Source organism: Pararge aegeria, chromosome 18 (assembly GCF_905163445.1).
Source record: "Pararge aegeria chromosome 18, ilParAegt1.1, whole genome shotgun sequence".
Taxonomy (NCBI): domain Eukaryota; kingdom Metazoa; phylum Arthropoda; class Insecta; order Lepidoptera; family Nymphalidae; genus Pararge; species Pararge aegeria.
The window spans coordinates 14,087,786-14,111,424 of NC_053197.1; the positions used below are offsets into that span (position 1 = coordinate 14,087,786).

A 23,639-nucleotide genomic window follows, 5' to 3' on the forward strand; every position below is an offset into this window, starting at 1 on the left:
ATTTTTCTTTAGTAAATCGTATAAAGGTTTTAATACAGAACTCATGTTAACACAAAATTTATTGTAAAAGTTAACGAGACCAATAAAACTTTTTAATTGCGTTACGTCTTTCGGTGATGGCGCCGAAACAATAGCTTTTATCTTATTTGCATCAGTGTGTAGACCCTTTTTATCAATTTTGTATCCTAAGTATGTTACACTGTCCTTAAAGAATTCACATTTAGACCAATTTACTCGCAACCCGGCCTCTTTTAATCGGGCTAAAACGGCACATAAATTTTTACAATGAGTCTCTCTGTCTTTGCCAGTCACACAAATATCGTCCTGAAAAGCTACAGTAGAGGATAAGCCACACAGAGTTTCTTCGATCAACTTTTCAAAATACTCAGGAACACATTTTATTCCAAAAGGTACTCGCTTGTAAACGAAGGTGCCTATGTGTGTAGTTATAGCGGTCATGGGTTGCGAGTCCTCCGTTAATAACACTTGCTGATAGGCGTGGGACAAGTCTAATTTAGAAAACTGTTCGCCTCCCCCAAGGGTAGCAAATATATCTTCAATTTGTGGAAGAGGATAATGAAAATCTTTTAATAGCGGATTAATAGTGACCTTAAAGTCTCCACAAATACGAATGTCTCCATTTTTTTTTATTATAGGAACAATAGGCGTACCGTAATCAGAACGGTCTACCTTATAAATGACGTCATCTCGCTGCAACCGCTCCAACTCGCGCTCGACCGGCGCGCGAAGTGCGAGGGGAAGCGGGCGCGATTTAACGAAAATTGGAGTCTTGTCAGCTAAATGCAACTGCATTCGAGTTTTAAAAGTCCCAAGCCCATCAGCGAAAACCTCGGGAAATTCTTTCCTTAATAATTCTATAGTATTATCATTTTCGCATCTTTCGGATAAATTATGGCAATTTGTGATATCGATTTGTAAAATTCTTATCCAGGCACGGCCTAGTAAAGGAGGGCCGCCGTTTTCAACAACATACAACGGTAATTTATACAAACGATTTTTACATTGTACATTTACCATCATATATCCGAGAGGTTCAATAACACTACCTGTGTAAGATCTTAACCTTAAATTTTTATGTTGTAAACAAACGCTAGAAAAATGATTATCATAAAAATGCTTTGAAATTACAGAGATCTTACTACCAGTATCTATTTCAAATTTAACTACAGACTTTTCTACGTTTAATTTGATATAATACGGGCCGTCATTACCCTCGCAAATTATATTATAAAAATCTAAAACACTGTCATCGGAATCATTAAAAAACAACTGACCTTTTGTGTTTTTCTGTATAACCGCATCACTACACTTATCAACATTACCGCACACGACCTTCAGGTGGCCCCTCTGCCCACACGAATCACAGCTGTAGAACTTGTAGCGGCACCGGGACGGCGGATGCCCGCTGCGCCCGCAACGCCAGCAGCCGCACCGTGAGCCCTCGAGGCTCAGCGCACCGGCCCTGGCCGCCGCGTCTGCCTGCAAGCCATCCGCTCCCTCGCGCCGTTCCATGCGCCCGCGCTCTGCGCGCGCTGGTGAGGATCTGATGCGATGCAGCCCTTCCGAGATGGCGCTGGAACTCGCCCCGGACGCTGCCTCCGCTGCATGTCTCTCCGCTGCCTCGAGCGCCAATGCGAGTTCTATTGCTCGCTTATAATCGATGTTCCGCTCGGCAAACAATCGTGACCTCATATCTTCACTTTGAAGGCCAGAAACAAACTGGTCTCTCAAATTTACCTCCAAAGAATCCCGAAAATTGCAATGTTTGGCGAGATGTTTTAGACTTTTCAAATAATCACTCACTATCTCCCCTTGCCTTTGCTTCCTTTGCCGGAACATATGTCTCTCTGCGATCTCCGACCTTTGTGGCTCCAAGTGGTCTTTGACAATCTTCACTAATTGTTCAAACTTCTTGTCTTCCGGTAAATCCGGGGAACACAAGTCGCACATCAATTCGTAACATGCAATGCCGACATGTGTTACCAACGTGGCCACGTGTAAATCTTCACTGATGTTATTTAACGCAATAAATTGCTTCACCCGACGACAATATGCATCCCAGTTGTGGGAACTAACGTCAAAAGGCTCGATTTTACCAAAAGGCATGATTTTAATTAAAACCGACTGCGCCAAAATGTAATGTACTTAATAAAACGACGGACTATCGCAGAATGGTTTATTGGTAGAACAACATAATGAAGTGCGGGCTAATTATTAAACTACCTACATTACAGAGACATCGTGAGCGGTAGCATCCTTATGTGGTTTATATTCCATCTACACACACGAAACGTTTTTATCCACGTTTCTGATACGCACCGCTAAGATGTGGAACACCCTGCCGGCTACTGTGTTTCCTGCCACCTATAATTTGAGTACCTTCAAGGCTAGAGTGTATAGGCTTCTTCTAGGCAAGCGTGCTCCAACCTAGACCACGTGTCGTCAAGCGCTGGCATATCTCTAAAAAAAAAATGAAAAAAAATTGCCATCGAATTTAAAACAAAATCGTAGTAACTGATTAAGGTACTGGTAAAAGAAAAAGTTTAACAAACAGGGGTTGGAACGGATCTAGAGCAGTTGACCCAATCGCGGTTAAGCAGTTACAGTGGAATTCAAATTCTGCGGAACACTTCGCGAAACTTTTTTCATTACACCTGCTAGTTGTTACAGTTTACCAAGCTCAAAGTAGATAGTGGCTTAGTAACAAATGTTGCCAGTGCTTAGCATGCAGTTTCAGATGAGAAACTTCTACAATGGGCAGAAAATAAGTCGTGTTAACTCAAAAGTCTAGTCAGAAAAGGGATATTAATGATGGTGGTAGGTACAGTAATAAAAAACCTTTGTTCGACAACTTTTTCCTGAGATCAATACTTTTGGAGAAGTAGCTGTGCATACTCACTGTTTTTTTTTATTCCGCTACAAGTAAAGAGAAAGATGGAGAGAAGAAGATTGTAATCTAAATAAAAGTGATGATGCAGTCTAAGATGGTAGCGGGCTAACCTGTTAGGGAGCATGGTAGTCATACCCCTAATCGGTTTCCACGCGAGATCGCACAGGAACACTAAATCGCTTAGCGGCACGTCTTTGTCAGTAGGGTGGTAACTAGACACGGCCAAAGCCTCCAACCGAACCGGACATGAACAGAGAAAATTCAAAATTGTAAATTCCCAAATTGCACCTAACGGAATTGAACTTTGGACCTTCTACATAAATTCTCAGCGCTGACCGTTGCGCCAGGGAGTCAAGGTCAAGTTTCCAGTTACTAATAGAGCGTCCTGCTCGAAGCGGTGAATGCTCAGTAGTTAGACCTACACCGAAAAACGTTGTAGAAATAATTAATTTTACAGTCAGAATTTTTTTTTGTTATCAGGCTTGTATATTTTGAACAATGCAAAACAATGTTTGCCTTACATTCATCATCATCACATCAACCAATTGACGTCCACTGCTGGACATAGGTCTTTTGTAGGGAGTTCCACAATGCACGGTCCTGGGCCGCTTGCCTCCAACGGCTCCCAGCTACTCGCCTGATGTCATCTGTCCACCTCGTTTGGGGCCGACCTACGCTGCGTTTACCGGTGCGGGGTCGCCATTCCAGCACCTTAAGACCCCAACGTCCATCGGTTCTCCCCTTGCCCCGCCTTTACCATAACCGCACCGCGCGTACTTGAACATATCCAGCTTTAAACTTTTATGTGTAAAAATATTTGTTAAAGAAACCCAAAAAATCATCGTAAGAAAATAAGACTTAATAAAATGTCACCTTTTTGCGACAATTATGATACTGACGTTAATGTTTTAAAGTATAGCATTTTGGCCGTCTGAATGTATGATGCAGCCTTGGTATCGACACACGTGGCATCCCAAACAGCCTCCAAGGAACGATATATCCATATTTTAATTTATGAGCCCCAAAACGCTCCTTCAATCAATTTCTATATGATGTAATTCCGTTAAGTAAACCAATAAATAATAGTATCATGAAATTTTGATAGCTAATACATTACTCACTTTAATATGATTTCATAGCGCTCGAGGGACACTGATACTTGTAAGAATTTTGCTAATTTTGCCTCGTAGCAATACAATAAAAATTCTTTGCAAATTTTCGGCATGTATACAATGTTAATACATTTGATGATACAAAGAAATGTTTATTTTTCGGAGACCTATTTTTAGTCCAGCCGGCAAAAGAAATGATGGAAAGGCGAGGAGGCTCGGCGTTATTCTATTACAGTGTATTTCTGCCTTCAGATTTACTGGATAAGAGATAAATGCGAGTAGGCTATTAAATTTAAAAATATTAAACTCTTATTAATATTATAAATATATATAAACGGGCTATGATCGGCCCAACCGTTGTAATAAAATCAAATTGAGCTAAATAATACCATCGTGTAAATGTTGAGACAAAAAGGAAGTTTTAAGAGTTGACTGTAGAACGCCTTAAGGGTGGCATTTTCATTGTACCAAAGAATAAACTGTCAATTGAATCCTTTTTAATATGATATATACAAAAGTGTGTTTGTATGTTTTTTGTTTAAAAAAATTAATAAAATTGAAACCAGTTTATTATAGATCTGTATTATTACATTAATGTTTACACCTCGTTCACATTTCGCTCATAATTGTGGAAAATTCTTGTTAACATTTAAAGTAAGGAAAAAAAGAAGTTTCTGCAATGTAAGGGAACTTGTAGGAATGGTTTGTTTGTGTTTGTTTCTCACCTACGCTCGGCTCAACGTTTGAACCGATTTTGATAAAATTAGGCAAACATGTAGCTTCCATCCTTAAGACGGGCATGGGATATAAGTGTTAAGGTCGGGGAAGCTGCTGAAAAAAATACCCGTGGGATTTAAAAAAAAAATGCATTTTTTATCTATGGTAGCTTGACCGATTACAATATCTTGCTGAAATTTTAAACCGGCCTTGGAACACATTTTACCCCTGGAAAATAAAGGCTTCGTGCGGGATTTTTTATAAACCCAAAATACCGGTGATACTGAACTTGAACCTTCGGAAAAACGTGTACTCCGAAGAACGGGGGACTTCAATGTTTGACTAACTGAATCAGCTAGAATGGCAGCCCCGAACTGGTAAGCGCAGCGTTGGTCGACCCCCAACGAGGTAGACAGACGACATCAAGCACGTCGCAGGTAGCCGCTGGGTCCAAGCGGCACAGAACCGTGGAATTTGGAACTCCCTACAAAATACCTATGTCCAGCAGTGGACAAACGTCCACGGTTGATATGATGAAAATGATGATGATGATGAATCTGTTTAAGCGTAATTCTCCGAAGCACCTTCAAGTGGACGGTGTTATAACTAGGTCAGTTCTTGTTATTAACTAGGTGGATGGCAGTGGGAGGGGGTGGAAGGGCCTAACTACTATTACAGTTGAATCTTTTTTAGCATGAAATTCCTGGCTCCCTAGGGATATTAAACAAATTGATAGAGGATCGTAGTGAATTTATTTACATTGGTGATGACACGGATCGTCGATAAAGTAAATGAGTAACACGGGATTTGGCAAGTGCCGAAGATTTGGCAAGGCATGAAGGCAAGCTAGATTATTTTTAATAAATAATAAATAAATAAATAAACAAATATACTACGACAATACACACATCGCCATCTAGCCCCAAAGTAAGCGTAGCTTGTGTTATGGGTACTAAGATGACTAATGAATATATTTTATGAATAATATACATAAATACTTATAATATACAGATAAACACCCAGACACTGAAAAACACTTATGTTCATCACACAAACATATTCCAGTTGTGGAAATCGAACCCACGGTCTTGGAATCAGAAAGCAGGGTAGCTGCCCACTGCGCCAGTCGGCCGTCAAATAATATTCAACTTTATTGCGCTTCCACACATAAGTAAACTAAAAACATATGTGTGGAACTAAACTTATAAGCGTCGCACTGGACCCCGGACTCTATAAGTGACAATAAGTGCCAGGTCCCATTATTTCCCAGATAACAGGTTACACTACAAAATACACATACCAGATTTATAAACGTGAAAGGTGGTTTCAGAATAGATTACCCCCGTTAAACATTAGCCTGAATCGTAAGCATATTTTTGGTTACATTTTCCATTCTACGTGACAGTTTTGCGAAGTAATTTACACTCTGTTGGCAAATCTGTAAGTCAAACAAGGTCGGATTTTTCAATTTTTTCATCCCACGCCAGTCTGATTCTACAAAAAACCGTTTATGGATAGAGTTGGTATAGATATATCTGCAATTGTCTCGTTCTAGTCTGTTTCTACAAAAAACCGTTTATGGATAGAGTTGGTATAGATATATGTGCAACTGTCTTCTTGTTTTTTTTAAATTATGTTAAGTGATTATGCAACCTAAGATGGGACCTGGATGCGTAGATAACCTAGAAGATGCCGTTTCCCTGTTGATTTGAAGGTCATAGGTATCGGAGAATAGAAGCAAGAAGGGCATTCCGGACGCGCCCTGGTCTAAGAAGAGCCCACAACAAACTTAGCCAGTATTCCTTTTGTTATCACCATCTCACAGTCGAGTTAATGTTGCGCTATGAAGTTAGAGCAATTCATACCCAAGCTTTTTAATCATACATGTAATCCTTAATATAATAGGATTTTCTATAAGCTTAAGTTTTCTATAAACTTTGAGCTTATTGAGGGACATCTCAAGGATTTCATCTCGTAATTATTTATAAAATTATATACAATACCCTTAAATGAATTATTAATTTTATGCAGCGTAGTAAACTGCCCTACAAGTTTATTTTTACTTCTAATATTAATATTGTAACGGTCAGACTCTTTGGGTGCCTCACAGTTTGATAGTTAAGGGCTAATGGTTAAACCAAAGCGAATAGCTCCTGATCTAGTCGTTAGCCTTTAAAAAGTTAGCCCTTGGCTGCAATCTCACCTGGTGTCTGGGGGTATGGCAGTTATATGGATGTTATGTACCCCGTGTTATGGGTACTGAGATGACTGATGAATATTTTTATGAATAGTATAAATAAATAATTATCATACACAAATAAACACCCGGACACTCAAAAACATTCAAGTTCAAAACACAAATATTTTCCAGTTGTGGGGACCGAACCCAGAGCTTTGACTCAGAAAGCAGGGTCGTTGCGTACTGCGCCAATCGGCCGTCGATAAGTTGTATTAAATGCATACTTTTAATCGGTTTCAACCCGACATCGTTCTCACCGCTGCGCCCGCGCCGTTGAGGTCGTCAAATGTACAACTATGGATAACGAGATAACGTTGTGCCAAAAATTAGGGTTTTTCTACCGCAAAATGCAACGTTTTTTTTGTATAATTGAAATAGTTGAATTTTAATTGTAATTTAATTTTTAATTTTTGATTTTAATTAATAATTGTTATTTTTTTTTAAATCTTGGTGTCTTTTATATTTATTTTATGTTAAACTCTCAATTTTGTATATGGGTGCCAGACCCGAAATAAAATGATTTTATTTATTTTTATTTTATTCAAACGTAAGCGGGTTATGTCGCGAGCTAAATAAACAATCAGTAATTGAAGCTTTCAAAGATTACATACACGAATAAACGCACGGCACAGACTGATGGTTTTCAGCGTAATTGGAGCAAAAGTCAATTTATAAACGCGATATAACTAATCTGTGTAGACAAGACAGCCTAAATGTCCTAAAATTTAACGAACAACGTTTAATTTAATGGCATTAAGGTTGCGCTTACTGCGCTGTAGCCAAGATTATTTTATACGAACTTAATTAACAGACTTATGATTTAAAATACAGATACAATCTACACTTAATGAAAATAACGAATATTTCATTCAAAATACAGATAAAAAATTTAAAAAAAATCCGCGGGAATCGAACCCGCGTCTGTCCGATTATCACGTGTGGTTTATTTGCCAACTGAGCAGCGCTTCTCCTGCAACCGATGCTAATATTTAATTGAATCTTTCGCCATTACATATTTTAATGAACCTAATTTCAAGTAATGATTGTAAGATGGTGATAACAAAAAAAAAAACAGCAAATTTTTTGTTGTGGGTTTGTTAAACCAAAGCTAATTTAGAACTTAGGATTAGGATTAAGATTACTATTTTTTTCCAAAATTGTATACATGCCGCTGTAGAATTTGCTAATATGGAATTATTATCCAAGTGAAGGTGCTAAAGCTAATGCTAATAGAAAATGTGTGGTGCCAGTTTAAAATTAAACTATAATATAAATTGATAGGATCGTCCAAAGGTTATTGATATGAAAAAGAATATGTTAAAACACATTTATTACAGCGAGGTATACAATTGATGAATTTCTTAATGACAAGGTCGCTTGGACGCATCCGCTTTCATCTCTCACAAGATAGAAAAATGAATGTTAAAATGTAAAATGTAAATAGTTGGATGTTGCAAAAGAGTATCTTTGAGCTGATTTTCTTGCTGGCTTCTTCTCGGTAAAATCTGCCTTGAGAACCAGTGGTAGAGTCACTACAAACAGACAGACTTGATGTATCAAAATTGCTTATACTCGTAGTAAGAAGCAGAAATAATTTTTGATACAAGTATTCTGTAGAAGTCCTGCAAAATAAAAATGTTACAAGCCACAGCTCTTAGCTACTGGCCAGTATACTCTTAATTACAAATATCTGTATCAAAAACGCTTTCGTATCTCTACGCTTAGGTGTTGTGAATGCGGTTAAAATTACAAATTATGAAACAAGGCCGTGTGTGGAGACACGTAGAGGAGTTCGGCCTTGTTGACACTACAGAATTTATATTCAAATTATGCTCTATGGACTACGTGTCATCACAAGAATGATGGAGGCATGTTGAATATATTATAAACTAGCTATTGCCCCTGCTCTTCGTCCGCGTTAATTACGTGTTTTTCACAAATCCCGTGGGAACCGTTTGTTTTCTTGGGATAAAAAGTTCTTGTAACTAAATCGTAGCTCGTAATCGGGGTCATGGGAGGATAGCAACTATTTTGGCATGAAAATTTTAAGAAAGATTACATCTAGGTTTCTCTTTCTTTCTTTCCTGTTATTTTTTCATAATGTTCTTCATAGTCCAAGATATCCTTAAGTATTTAGCTTTTCAAGAAAATGTTACGATAGCGACATGCCTACACTGACTTTGAAAAAAAATGCTAAAATGAAAAAAAAACTCTACAAAAATATAGCTCTTTTATCCACGGAGGAGATAGGGAAATACATTGATATGGAGAATTGGGCTATGGGTACTAAAATGAATGAATAATATACATAAATACTTATAATACACAGATAAACACCCAGAAATTGAAAAACCATTCATGTTTATCACCAAACATTTTTCAGCTGTCGATATCGAACCCACGGTCTTGGACTCGGAGGTAGGGTCGCTGCCCACTGCGCCAATCGGCCGTTCGCCGAATAAAAATAGAAATAATAATTTCATATATACTCATTAGTCGATCGAAAACCTAAGGGAGGGAAAGATACCTATTTATGTCTAAACATAACAATGTAGGTTAAAAGTTGGAACTACTTTTATTTAAAATTGCAATACTTTTAGCAGTGAAGTAAACTGTGATAGCCTAGTGGATACATACCTTATGGGGGTAAAGGTTGCAAGCACATGGGTTAACAGCTTAAAATGTATGGACACTTTGTAAGACATGGAATGCCTTTCACATCAGTCTTATAGCGACTGTAGCGTCATCTAGTAGGAAACGTTGCAGCTTCGATCTACTTTTTCAAAGGGCCATATTACAATGAGACACGTTTGAAACAAGTTTGGTAATATGGACCTTTGAAAAAGTAGATCGAAACTGCAACGTTTCCTACTAGATGACGCTATAGTCGCTATAATACTGATGTGAAAGGCATATACTAATTTCGGCATCGATGGTAGGAGAGCCGTAGCTTAATTGGTGAAACCGCTCAGGCCGCGATTTCCCGAGAGTCGCAGGTTCAAATCCTGTCGGTTCCGAAATTTTTTATATGCATTTTAAAGTTAAAAAATTGATAATTCCTCCAAGTGTAGGTAAAAACACTCATAAAAATATTTCTAGACCTTTATTCAGCAGTGGACGTCTATCGGTTTATGATAAAAATAAATATCACTTATCTCTTTGTTCCAGGTATAACGTCCATCACCACCCTAACAGTGATATCCTTCGAGCGCTACCTGATGGTGACCAGACCACTGAGCTCCAGACATCTGAGTTCTAAAGGTGCTGTGCTGTCTGTGGTCTTCATCTGGAGCTACTCCTTAGCCTTGACCACGCCACCACTAATGGGCTGGGGAAACTATGTTAATGAGGCAGCTAATATTAGGTAAGCTGTGACCATTCTAATTACTAATTAGCTCTGGCCCAATTTCCTAACTCCGGTAACTCTTTAAAAAAAATACACAATACCTACCAATTTTTTCCCGAGATTCGAACCCAGAACGGGTTTGAATCCCAGTGAATCAAATATAATTGAATCGGGCTCGTGGTCCACACTGAACATGCTATCCCACAGATAACAAGTAAACTTGTACATAATAATATTTGTTTTATCAAAAGCCTTCCCATTAAATTCCCGTACAAGCTTTTTAATCCTCAAAGTTGGGCTCCCACTCAGTCTTTATTAAATTTTAAGCTTAAACTTTTCATTAGGTACTTTAGAAGAATGTAACGTCGGTTCCTATTGTATATTAAAACGCACAGTTACCCGTGGCATTGTCCGCTTTGTAATTCTGCTTTTCCGTTTTCCGGCCTTTTTTTGGTAACTGAGGGGGATAACTCATCAGGGAATTTAAAAATTCTAGCTGATATAGCTTGGGGATATCGTGGGTTACGTGGGATTCCTACCCAGTAAACCTCGAATTAAGGATAACTCTCAAACTATCAACTAACAAATATCTCGGGGGTCATTTGGGTGTGTTCCCACGTTGAGTATACTACTTTTCATGTAGATCATAAGGAAAACGAACCATACGTAAGAACGTTAAACAAACATTTTTTCAAACGCACCCCTTCATATAACATTTGTTATTTTTTTTCTTTGTATCCTTCAGAACCTGCAAAGATCATTGACTATACAGCCTATTCAATCGTATAACAATATTTGTTTTACCATTTATCTTAGTATTAAAATCCGGTAAAAAATTGGAAAATGCCTGAGTGATTAAAGAATAAATTAAACCAAAAAGATTTTTTATATGACTACATCATCAGTCTACATTTCATTCATAGACGTTTATTGTCCATTAAAAAAAAAGTAAAATATGACAACGGAGAATTTTCAGACTCTTTTCTTTTTCAATTACTTTACCACCCGTCGGGCGGTAATAAGGTGTTTTCCACCCGCATTTTAGTTAGAGAACGACAATTTTTCGAACATGAGATATGAACAATTTATTGGCAATATATTATGTCTTCAAAAAGGTATACCAGTTAATTTTTCATCCAACTTTTCTTGCTAATATATATACCATATATAAGAAGGGATTAACACATTGACATTTTGACATATTGACATTTTAAGGAATACATAGAAATTGAAACATCGATAGTTGTGTCTGAACCGCATTCTGCGCAAATGTCGCCCTACAGGCTAATGAAGTCATGTCCCCGATTATCTAGCGCGGAAACTTAAGTTAGAAAAAGTTTAAATTGCTTTAGGTAGTCTGCGGAAAGTGAATAAAGCTGGTAAATTAATCTTTATTCAAAGCTTTGCAGTTTCTTAACTATCTTCTTACACGAAGATATTTTGCACTTATATAAAAAGTACTTACTGAGGCGCCTTCCTTTATAATATCTTGGTAATCTTGAAAGTAAAACGTTATTTAAATACAAAATTCCACTCACACATCCTTAAAAAACAAATAAGATACTTTCTTGGCACAAAAGATTCTTTAATGTCATGTAGTTTTGAACATCAAGTTTGTTAAAAAAAAAGGTAGTCAAAAAGTTTGGACAAACTTACAAAGTTAAAAATCTTAATTTTAACTGTAAGTAAATTTGTCACATTATTCCATATAATATCAAAAATTTTCGGTATTTAGCATGTCACATTAGTTTCTGTGAAACCTTATACTAAGACTACAAATAATAATAAAAAAAAATTACAAAAAATAACCGACTACAAAAAAGTAAGAAATAAATATTTTCTACAACACATCTATTCTACAACATTTGTAATTCGGTGAAAAAAATAATACACAATATCTATCTAATAACAAGACACAAAAATCGATTCAGACACAACTATCAAAAAAGGTAAACACTAAATTTTGTCTAAACTTTTTGAGTACCCTTTAGTAGTGTTTTTTTTTTATAATGTAGAAAGTACCAGTAATTTTCTACATTTTTCTTTATTTATTTTATTTTTATTTTTCATATTTATTTATTACTTACTCCTTTTTTGTAAAAAAAAATTTAAATTTAGGTTATAATAGCCGAATGTCAATCTACTGCTCATTCAACAAAATATTGCTTTTCTGGAAGCCATCCGCTCCTTTATTGAGACGAATATTTATTTATTTATTTTACATCTTGTTAGTTACACTAACTATATAGAACTACATAATTCATGGATAATTATAAGACAAATGAATGAAAGATGCCATTAAACATTATAAAAGACACAATATTAATATAGTGTACTATAGTGATACTCTGCGAATATTGAAGTTAAGGTCATTCAATATTCTCAGAGTATCTCAAGAATTCACGGAACCCAAGATTGCCTGTCCACCCGTAATGGAATAGATCCCATTGGGTATAGCTGTCCAAGAGCGCATTGAATGACGACAATGAACGCGGTATAGGTGCTTCGTGAAACAGTGTTACAGGAAGGGAGTACGAATAATTTGTTTATCGTTGGCGAAGGTTATTGTCTTTTGGGGCCCGTATACAACACAATCGGTTATGAAAATGTGGAGCATCGACATCAATTAACATCAACATAAATAGCTTACCTACTATATATCATAATCGAAGCGTAGACAATGTAATACTTATTAATGTGTAGTTACGGTTGCCATTCATGTTCTTCATCACCAGTTTCATAATAAACAGCTGGTAAGAAACTTGGCATCCTCAATGCGGTACTTCACGCCTGAACAGCTTGTTACCTTGTACCAAGCTCAAGTTCGATCGTGCATGGAGTACTGTTCCCATTTACGGGATGGCTCTGCCAAGTATCAGCTTGATACCCTGGATTCAGTGGATCGCCGTGCTAGAAAGCTTATCGTCGCAAGGTTGCCTGCCTTTCGGTTTTCTATAGGATATATTTCGGAGAGTGTGCTCAAGAACTATTTGATCTAGTTCCCCCCTCGCCTTTTTACCATCGAACCGCGAGGCAGCGTAAGGATCTGAAGCCCTACGTCGTCGATATACCGCGGACGCGTACGAAGCGCTTCGCGTCATCGTTTCTGATCTATTCGCACCGCTAGGATCTGGAATGCCTTTCCAGCTTCCATTTTCCCCAGTGCCTACAATATGAGTACCTTCAAATCAAGAGAGAATAGGCATCTTCTAGGCAAGCTCCACCTTAGGCTGCATCATCGCTTACCATCAGGTGTGATTGCAGTGAAGCGCTCGTCTATAAACATAAAAAAAAAATATTCAAGTTAATCTTTAGTTAATCGTTAATCAAACTAGGGTAGGCGTTGCTTCAATGAATGTATGAAGTGCATGGCACACACACACACATATATATTAAAACATTTATATACATATATTTTCTGGTTTCGGTCGTAGTTACTTACTAGGTTTACGGGTAAAAACCACTTCACTTAGAAACCTTTGAGAACCTTGGATTTAATATAACTGAACAAGGGTAGTTCAGTTATATTAAATCCAAGGTTAACAGGTTTAACCCTAGTTATTAACTTAGACTGCAGTAAAAACCCAAATGTAATTGAGGGTCTTAAATAAAAATCACTGACAGACACTTTAATTATATTCATTAGTATATATTTATTTAGCACAGAGGGAGGAAGAGCGAAACTGCTTAGCTTAACATAAAATCATTATTTGGTACTCAGCCTTATTATAATACCGTTTCATTAAAAGCCTTGCCGTTCAATATCACAAATCCGCCAAGATCAAAGTGAAATTGTCTAACAATGTTACGGGTACACGTTATAGGTGAGGAGCAAACATTAAAAATCTTAACGTCACAAAGCAAATCAAATTAATGTATTTTGGAATGTTATTTTCACGCGTCATCAACATTATCAATAGCCTATACAAACAACAGACAACTGACAAAACAGTAAACTGTTACTTACTAGGTTTACGGGCAAAAACAACTTCACTTAGAAACCTTTGAGAACCTTGGATACCTGGCTATCAACTTAGACTGCAGTAAAAACCCAAATGTTATTGAGGGTCTTAAATAAAAATCACTGACAGACACTTCATTTATATTCATTAGTATATAATTATCTATCTATTTTAGCACAGAGGGAGGAAGAGCAAAATTTCTTAGCTTAACATAAAATCATTATTTAGTACTCAGCCTTGTTATAATACCGTTTCATTAAAAGCCTTGCCGTTCAATATCACAAATCCGCCAAGATCAATGTGAAATTGTCTAACAATGTTACGGGTACACGTTATAGGTGAGGAGCAAACATTAAAAATCTTAACGTCACAAAGCAAATCAAATTAATGTATTTTGGAATGTTATTTTCACGCGTCATCGACATTATTAATAGCCTATAAAAGTCCACTGCTGGACTAAAGGCCTCTCCGAACGGGAATGTTAGTTAAAAGTTGTAATAGCCTAGTGGTTAGGTCTCCGTCCTCATTTTCTTCGGATGCCAAGTTTTGTCCCTGGCAAACCTCATTCCGGAGTTATGTGCGTTTCAAGCATTTAAACATCACTTGGCATAAAGGTGGAGGAAAATATAGTGAGGGAACCTATATGCTTTGAAGTTCCAAAAGAGATGTCTGGACAAATCCGCACAATACGACCTAAACCATTCTCATCTTGATAGGAGACCGGTGCATTGTAGTGGGCCAGTATTGAGTTGATTATAATGATAATGATGAACTGAAATGTCGTTTGAGGTCTGGTCAGTCTGTAGCGAATCTCACGCGCCACGCAGAACAAGATGCAGAATGAAAACAAACGAACGAACGAGCAGCTGCCGGGTCTTGGCAACACCTTCCCCTCAGGTTAATGGAGATTTGAGAGGGTGGCACTTTGCATGCCCTCCATAGTGCTACTCCGTTTATAGGCACTGGTTTTATTTTGCAATTAGATGATTCATCCCCTTGATCCTTCAATTATGGCTATAAGAAAATGTGTGTGTATTAGTGTACCCACGTAAGAAGTGAAACTTCTTTATGACATCTTTTTAATTGATATTTATTAGATTACAGTTGTATTAATTGTAATAATGAAATAAAAAAGATTTCATAAAGAAGTTTCACTTCTAACGTGTAATTCACTCTGCTTTAACCTAACTTAAACCTAACCTCTGCTAACGGTATTATAAAAACTTCTTTATGACAACTTTTTTATTTCATCATTACAATTAATTGGTATTTATTAGATTACAGTAGTATTCATTACTAATTGCTTGTTTTAATAAAATTATTTACATTATGGTCATCGTCATCACACCAACCCATTGCCGGCCAACTGCAGAGCACGGGTCTCCACCACGCTGGCCCAGTGCGCTTCCGCTAAAAATTACCGCTTAAAATTATTTACATTCACTGATATTTACAATAAAAAATTAAAAAAACTCAAAATAAAAAAATAAAACCATGGTCTCACACACGTGGTCAAAGTATTAGAAATAAATATGGCGCATAACAAAAAATTAAAGAAAGAAGTTTCACTTCAAAAAGTTGGCTTCCTTGCTTTGTCTCTCAAACTGTAATACTTCTCGACTTTCAATGAAAACGAACTTTTTACTTTTGATATCAGCATTCCATTGAAATGAAAAATATTGCCTTTACATTCGTTTATATAGAAAATACGGTACCTCTCACACTATCATAAAGGCTCTCGAAGCATCGACAGCTTGTTTGTCTTGTTGTATATCACTCTTGGATCGAACGGCGGTAGAGGGTGAATGAGCGTTTAGTACAAGATTTGCTTGCTCGTATTCGAGGAGTCATTTTATATCAAACTCTTTGTTGTCAAAGTAAAAGGGACCTATTGGCTGTGGTTTTAGAGTCGCAATTCCTGTACTTCTTATGTTTGTTTTACAAACATTCTGTCAAAAGCAAATTCGATCTTTAATGTAGAAAAATAAGATCCATTTTACTCCGATGTTCGAGTATACTATACTCGAAAACGCCTCCTCGATTGGGAGCTATCAAATCATGTACTAAGGCTACAGATTATTTTTGACGTTGACGTTAAATAGACATTTCACCAACATTAAGGGCACTCTTCCGCTAGTATGTGGGAGCAGTGCTCCCTATTTCGCAATCGACTGATTTGAACTGTCGGGTATCAGACATCGTCAGCCGTATGAAAATAGAGACTATTTTTTTCCCTCGCGTTCATAGCTTTTTTTTAATATATCTCGGAAATCGTTCGTTTTCCCGGTTCTACTCAGGTCCCGCCTGAAGTGGGGCTGAAATGCGCGCAACCGGGGGACCTATTTCGATTTCAGAGTTATGTGCGTTTTTTAATTTAAGCAATTTCAATATCACTTGCTTTAACGGTGAATGACTGTTTGTTTCCTATATCGTTTTTAAAGGCGTGTGAGGTATACCAACCCGCACATGGCCAGCGAGGCTGACTACGGCCTGAACCCATATCATTCTGAGAAGAGACACCTGCTCTGTAGTGGACTGGGATGATGATGATGAAAATAAATCATAATATAAATTAGCATAAATCAAGTAATCGACGGCTAACCATATTCTCCAAGCTGCCTGGTGTACTGAATATTTCATTAAAGAAAGCCCCAATATAATAAGTAGGTATAACAGTTTTATAGATATCGATAGAAGATGAATGTTACAAAAGAGACAACTTTATACGATATTATGTAATAAGGAAAGACCGGATCCTCAACTTTCACGATTAATAAAATTCTCGAATGCTAATACAGAAGGAATTTTTCGTTACGTATATGCGAAAGGCTTGAAGGTCCAAGCGTGTATATATATATATATATATATATATATATATATTCTTATTAAATAATAGTGTGCGTGAGTGTGTGTGTGTGTTTATATAATAGTGTGTTGTTACTTTTGGTATATAAGTTTGTCATTGGAAGCGTTTCATAATTGAGTATCCCATCAAAAACATATTTGTTAAAAAGAGAGCTAAGTTCGTTGTTGACTGCGCTGACATTAGAATTAATTGAAGTTATACTTCTTTTGGCGTGATGGAAAAAAATTATGAGAGTGAATTTTTACGATGCGCGCGCACGCGACACCTGAATATAGGTCTATGGTAACATCGTAAAGTTAGTTCTAGGTGGCATGAAAAGCGATAACTATGTTGTATTTTCTAGTATTTTTATATTTAGAACACGTGTTTCGTAACAGTACAAACAGTGTGAATAAATAAATATTATTACGTTAATAAAACTGTTTAAATAAAATCTTTTTTATTAATTTTAATATTTATTTATTTATTTTGTATGTACTTATGTACCTACACGCGTTAGAAGTTATACTTCTTCGGCGTATGGAAAAAAAATATCTAAAATGATAGTAGTGATTAACTTTATTAATGGTTGCCAAGCTCTGTAGTTAATTGTAAAAAATATTTATATGTTACATGACTTATAATTGAATAAATTTAAACAATTTAATATAATTAATACCCCTTCTTGTTCTGTGAGAAGAACCGTGATACCCGTTAGTTGATTATGATGATAAAAAAACAAGAACTATCTAGAACTAATAACTACTTTGTATTTTTTGTACCTTTTGTATTCTACTCCAGTTTTTGTGTTTCTCTCTATTCGTCCTTTATTGCCCTAACTGTGTAGTGGTGTAAATATAAAGAGTTTAAATAAATAAATAAGAACGAAGTTACATACAATATATTTTTTTTATACTAATGTCGTTGCTATTAAAACAATGTATTTTAAATGTTAATTGTGCGAATTATATTCGTAAATTTTATTTGAAAATGTTTTTTTTTAAACAATAATAAATCTAAATAATCTCTTAAAACTAAATAATCTTAACACGTTAAGTAACGCTAACAATGGGTAACAAACTTAGAAATAATCTTTGTGTACCTTTTCAGCTCATTCTTTTATTTAAATTACTCTGACATTCAGGAGCTTCTGGAACAAATCTCTTTCGAGATAAACTGTACTTGTACGCCTTATACGTATTTTTATTTTGTTTCGGTTCTAGACAAATCTTTTATCTTATACTTATATATAAAACTGAACAGTTTTTTTATTTGTTTGTTTACTTGAACGCGATGATCTCAGGAACTACTGGTCCGATTTGAAAAATCATTTCAGTGTTGCAATAGCCAATTAATTGAGAAAGGCTATAGGTATATCATAGCGCTAAGACCAATAGAAGCATAACACCAATGAAGAATGTTTCAATATCGGGGTTACTTTTCTTTTCAGAGCTCCGCTGCGTGCGCAGCGTAAACGGTTAAATTTTCGATAAAATCGTGTATGACAATGTTGAAAGTTATACATATGTCTAACTTTTAAGGTTTATTTATTTTATTTTTATTGTTCTTGTACAAAGACATTTTTAAAAAATATTATTATTTTATAAAGTACAAAGGAATAGATAGAGATACCCTACGATAGAGATTTCCTCAGCTTACCTCGAATGTAAGTTGTAAATAAATAATCGTGATATAGGTATATGGTAATAAAGAGTGATAATAAAGGCTACATAGATAAAAAAATACATGTAATATATATATATATAAATTATTAGATATAAATTAATATAACGAAAGAATGGAATACAATAACAAATGACCGTTATTGTTCCGATCGTCGTTTCAGTCAATGGTCTTCTCACGAAAAGCTTCGACCAACATCTTAAGAAGCTTTCGCTGGGTTGTTGGATACAGAAGGCAGTATTCCTTAAAACGGCGCGTATTGTGAGGAGGTTCCTCACTCTGGAGCCCTGCCCGTCGGTTGCTTGGGCATTCAAAAGCCCCGCGAGCGGAGGGTGGTTTTTTTTCCTTATAAATTTTTAGTAGTCTTTTTTTATTTTCTAAGCATTGTTAAGAATTAAAAAAAATGATAGACTCTAGCAGCATAATAAATAAGAGTGGTATACTATAATAAAGATAAGTAGTGCTGTTTTATTTAAGGTTGACTTATAAGCTGACAAAGTCGTGAGGAACAACTAGTAATTTTAGTATGGATGATTACAGTTGCTCGGTGAACTGGCACGAGCAGTCGATGAACACGCTGACATACATCCTATTCCTGTTCGCTATGGGCCAGATCGTGCCGCTGTCCGTCATCACCTTCAGCTACGTCAACATCATCAGGACTATGAAGAAGGTAAGACACCTAGCGACAACCCTCTTAAAATTATGTGATTGTAATTTTCGGTTTATTCTAATTCTATTTAAGAACTACAGTAATTAAGTTGTTAAGGAATTGTTATTTTAGTGATCCTAAGTATCTTACCTTCACAGTCTCGTAAACGATGAAAACGAGATCCCCGACTTTTGACGTCATCCAGACGTGGGCGTTCGAAACCTATTCACTCCAATCGTCACCTGAGCCAAGGTACGGCCTCAAATGAGGCGCCCTAAGGCTAAAGTTCCTAACTACTACTCAAACTCTTCCTGGCAGAGCCTCATTCCGAGACACGCCATCAAGCCCGCGTTACGCTGTTATTATAGTTATGGATAATCAGCTACACAAAATCCGAAAAAAAAATAGTTTCTTTACGCAACAAAATAAGTAATTACCTACTTAAATATACATTCAGCTAAATAAGCTATACTCCGCCAAAAGTAGGTGAATCTGTACGGTGTAATTTATAATTTATTCAATCTTTATAAGCCACACCAAACAGATTTACTTTGTGATGAACCGTTGACTTTACGATCTCCTGAGGATGCTCCGGTGATGGAACGAAACGTACGAGAAGAAAATATTACGGAAGATCTGTTTGGTGTGGAGTATAAAGATTGAAGACAATATAAACTACACCGCAAAGATTCTCCTGCTTTTCGCGGATAATTTCGCTTTAAGCAAATAAAGCTTAATATTCGTTGTGTATGGTGATAGTCCAGTGGCTAGGACTTCGGTTTCACTTTCGGGTGGCCGAGTTTGAATCCCAGCACTCACCTATAACTTTCTAAATTATGTGCGTTTTAAGTAATTAAAATATCACTGGCTTCAACGGTGAAGGAAAATATCGCGAGGAAACCTGCATGCCTGATAGTTTCCATTATTGCTCATAGGGGTGTGAACTACGACCTAAGCCCTTCTTTTTGTGGGAGGAGACCCGAGCCCTGTGATAGGTTGATATGATGATGATGATTCATCGATTTTCAAGGTAAATAAGGGAAGTTAGATACATACAGTATCTAACTTCCCTTCTTCTTTATGATATGTTGTTTCACAGTTGCAATAATATTTTTCCATGGCCACACGTGTAACACAAATCCAATATTTACTCGGCTCTTAGAATGAGCGCTGTGAGCACGCACATTTATATTTTAACAGTTTCTTCTAAAACCACAGGAACTTCCCTAAAGAAAGTTATATATTTTTTTATTTTTTTTAAGTATATAGACAAGTGCTTGACTGCAATCACACCTGATGATAAATGATTTGCCAAAAGATACGCCGTTTCTTCGTGATTAAGACTGAATATTTCATTAATCTACTGGGCTCGTTTCGGATTCCCTTTATGACTTAGTGGTTAGTATGTTCACAGATCATGATGTACCGGATTCGATTCCCGCGTTGGAGGTAAGAATTGTTAGGTATTCGGGTTTTGGGGCAAAAAGTTTTAGTATCGATCCGCAGCTTAGATTTATTTTTTGTAATCCAATTGGTTTCTGTATTCCAATTTCGGTCCCGTATAGAACGTGTAAATGAAAACCAAAATATTACTACACGTGCTTAAGAAGAACATTATTTACTGTACCTGAGATTTATCTTTGAACTGTGAACCACTGTCATAGTTTTTACTAAAAACATCGGGTAAAGCCATTACATGCAAAAATAAAATCATGTGACTCCTGACACTAATTCAATCTTTATTACAAAGGTACCCATCGTAGCGTAGGTAATAATATGAGCGCGTCGATCTTTTATCTTCAGTAGGGTTGTCCAAAGTGAATACTTTAAATGTTTATGTAAAAATAATATGCTTCTTTTGATTTTATGTTTTTACAGGGTGATTACTTATTTAATATGTGTATGCACCCTTCAGCAGTGTTTCGTAATTTGGTTGCACGTTGTATACAGGATAGCTCTTAATCTTTCCTATGAGAATAGAAACATGGCCCCAGCAATAGGCAATTAATAGGCAGACAGCCCTAGAGACCTAAGGCACAGTAGAGGCTAGATAATCGTGAATTTTTGTAACGATTATTGTAAAACTGATTCCAACAAGAAAAAAATCAAAGTATCTAAATATTCTCGCGCGGACAATTTAGCGTATAACAATAATCTCCCTTAATAACTTTTAAGTAATATTGAGTAATTATTTCCTACTATTTCTCATCGGCAAAGCGGTGATAGCGCAATGGGTAGGAGCTCAACTTCACGTTTGGGGGGCCGAGTTCGAATCCTTGCACGCACCTCTACCTTTTCTATGTTACGTGCGTTTTAAGAAATTAGAAATTTCACTTGCTTCGACCGTGAAGGAAAACATCGGGAAGAAACCTGTATGCCTGAGAGTTCCTGGGAGGAGACCCGTGCCCTGTAGTGGGCCGGTAATGGGTCGATATGATGATGATGATGATGATTTCTCATCATCAGGCGGGCTATGTGCTTGGTGCGTCCATTATATTGGCTACTAATAATATTAATGTGAATGTAAGTTTGTTTGTTACGCTCTAACGCAAAAACTACTGAACCGATCTTCATGAAACTTTTTATACATATTCTTGGAGGTATTAGAAGTAACATAGTATACTTTTCATTGAAAAAAAATAAATTGGTAAGATAAAAATTATCTTGTGAAAAAATCTCAAAATCTCATATAATATGTGTAGATTATGTTGCAGTACGCTGCCTCTTAAAATTACGCGGGCGAAGCCGCAGGTCACATCTAGTTAAAAAAAAAAAAAAAAACGATGAAAATATAGCGTTACACTTCAGTCTTGAATTGAGATTCAGACTGTGCAAAATTATCTGGTATCTTACGTCCGACATTTATTACCAATCTGATCCAAATATTCAGATAACTTGACTTTGTTAGACATCCTTTTCCTACTTTTCATTAACGATAAGCATAGTGGATTTGATTAATTATTCGTACGTCAGTCGTTAGTACTTCCCATCAAATAATAAAGTAACACATAGATAGCGCTATGAGATACCAGACCTTGAGCTACGGCATAAAATATTCAATAACCATCCGCCTTCTTGACAAGTGTTATTAACAGTTGACGGATAAAAAGCTGAAACTTTTTTGATAATGTGAAGTACTCATATACTGACTAATAGAATGTATTGTGTTATATTTAATCTTACATTCTTGTGAATAAATTATTACGATTATCTGTAATGCTGAGTGGGATATTTAGTCACCGTAGCTTGGATTCCGGATTCGGTTCAGAGAAATTAATGAATGTTAGAAAACAGAAACAGATTAGTTTCCTGCTGACTTTTTGGTAGAATCTGCCTTCCGATCCGGTAGTATAAGAGTCACTACAAAGAGATAGACAGAGAGAGAGAGTTTCAAATTGTTATAGTTTAAATAACTGAAATAAGTTAAAACTTTAAATAAATGAATTTTGAATGTCTTTTTTCAGAGTTGCAATTTATGTTTAGCGCGATTCGCGAGTATTATCCACCCAGCTCAATGACTGAGTGAACGCGAAGTGACATAAAATATGCAATAACCATCTCGCTCCCCTAACAGGTGTAATTAAGAATTGACGGCTCTTAAATTAGTTGAAATGGGAAGAGCGGAAAATGAAGCCTCTATAATTTAATTCTCTACACTAAAATCATGGTCTAAGCCAGTTTAATAATAAGAAGTTTCTGAGATGGCTTAGGTTATTTTAAATAGAACCGGCTGGTAATGGATTAAAGCAAATTAAGCATAAACTCCATTGTAACCAGTCTTTGCATCTCCGGATCTACGATTCGAACCGGGACAGGAATGATGGTGACGCCTCTCTATCCAGCGTCCAATCCAATTACCTACTTAAAAAAAACTAACAAATATTTCGTACTTTATGTGAATAAAAATTTTTCATTTGTGTGAGCAAGTTTTTTTTTAATCATACTATATTATGATTATCGCGCCTTCTGAAACTGCCACCCGGCGCCAGTGCCCCGGCTAATTTGCCACACCGTTTGTCCGTGGGTCCGTCCAAGGTTTAGCTAAGCACCGCGACGCTGGCACTCCATATAGTATGCTTTTTGTACAACAAACGATTAATTAAAATTAAAATTCCCGTCTAAGTTTGTTGTGGTCTTCTTTTTAGACCAGGACGCGTTTAGAACTCTTGTAG

General features: G+C 36.4%; 1 protein-coding gene across 1 annotated transcript in view; it reads left to right on the forward strand.

Moving 5' to 3' along the window:
• The window catches only part of LOC120631580 (parapinopsin-like), a 65,460-nt gene that overhangs the window by 36,420 nt on the left and 5,401 nt on the right, over window positions 1-23,639 (forward strand). Inside the window, exons 3-4 of the mRNA XM_039901218.1 lie at window positions 10,148-10,343; window positions 19,356-19,488. Coding sequence (XP_039757152.1) covers window positions 10,148-10,343; window positions 19,356-19,488 — 329 coding nt within the window. The remainder of the gene's footprint in view (window positions 1-10,147; window positions 10,344-19,355; window positions 19,489-23,639) is intronic.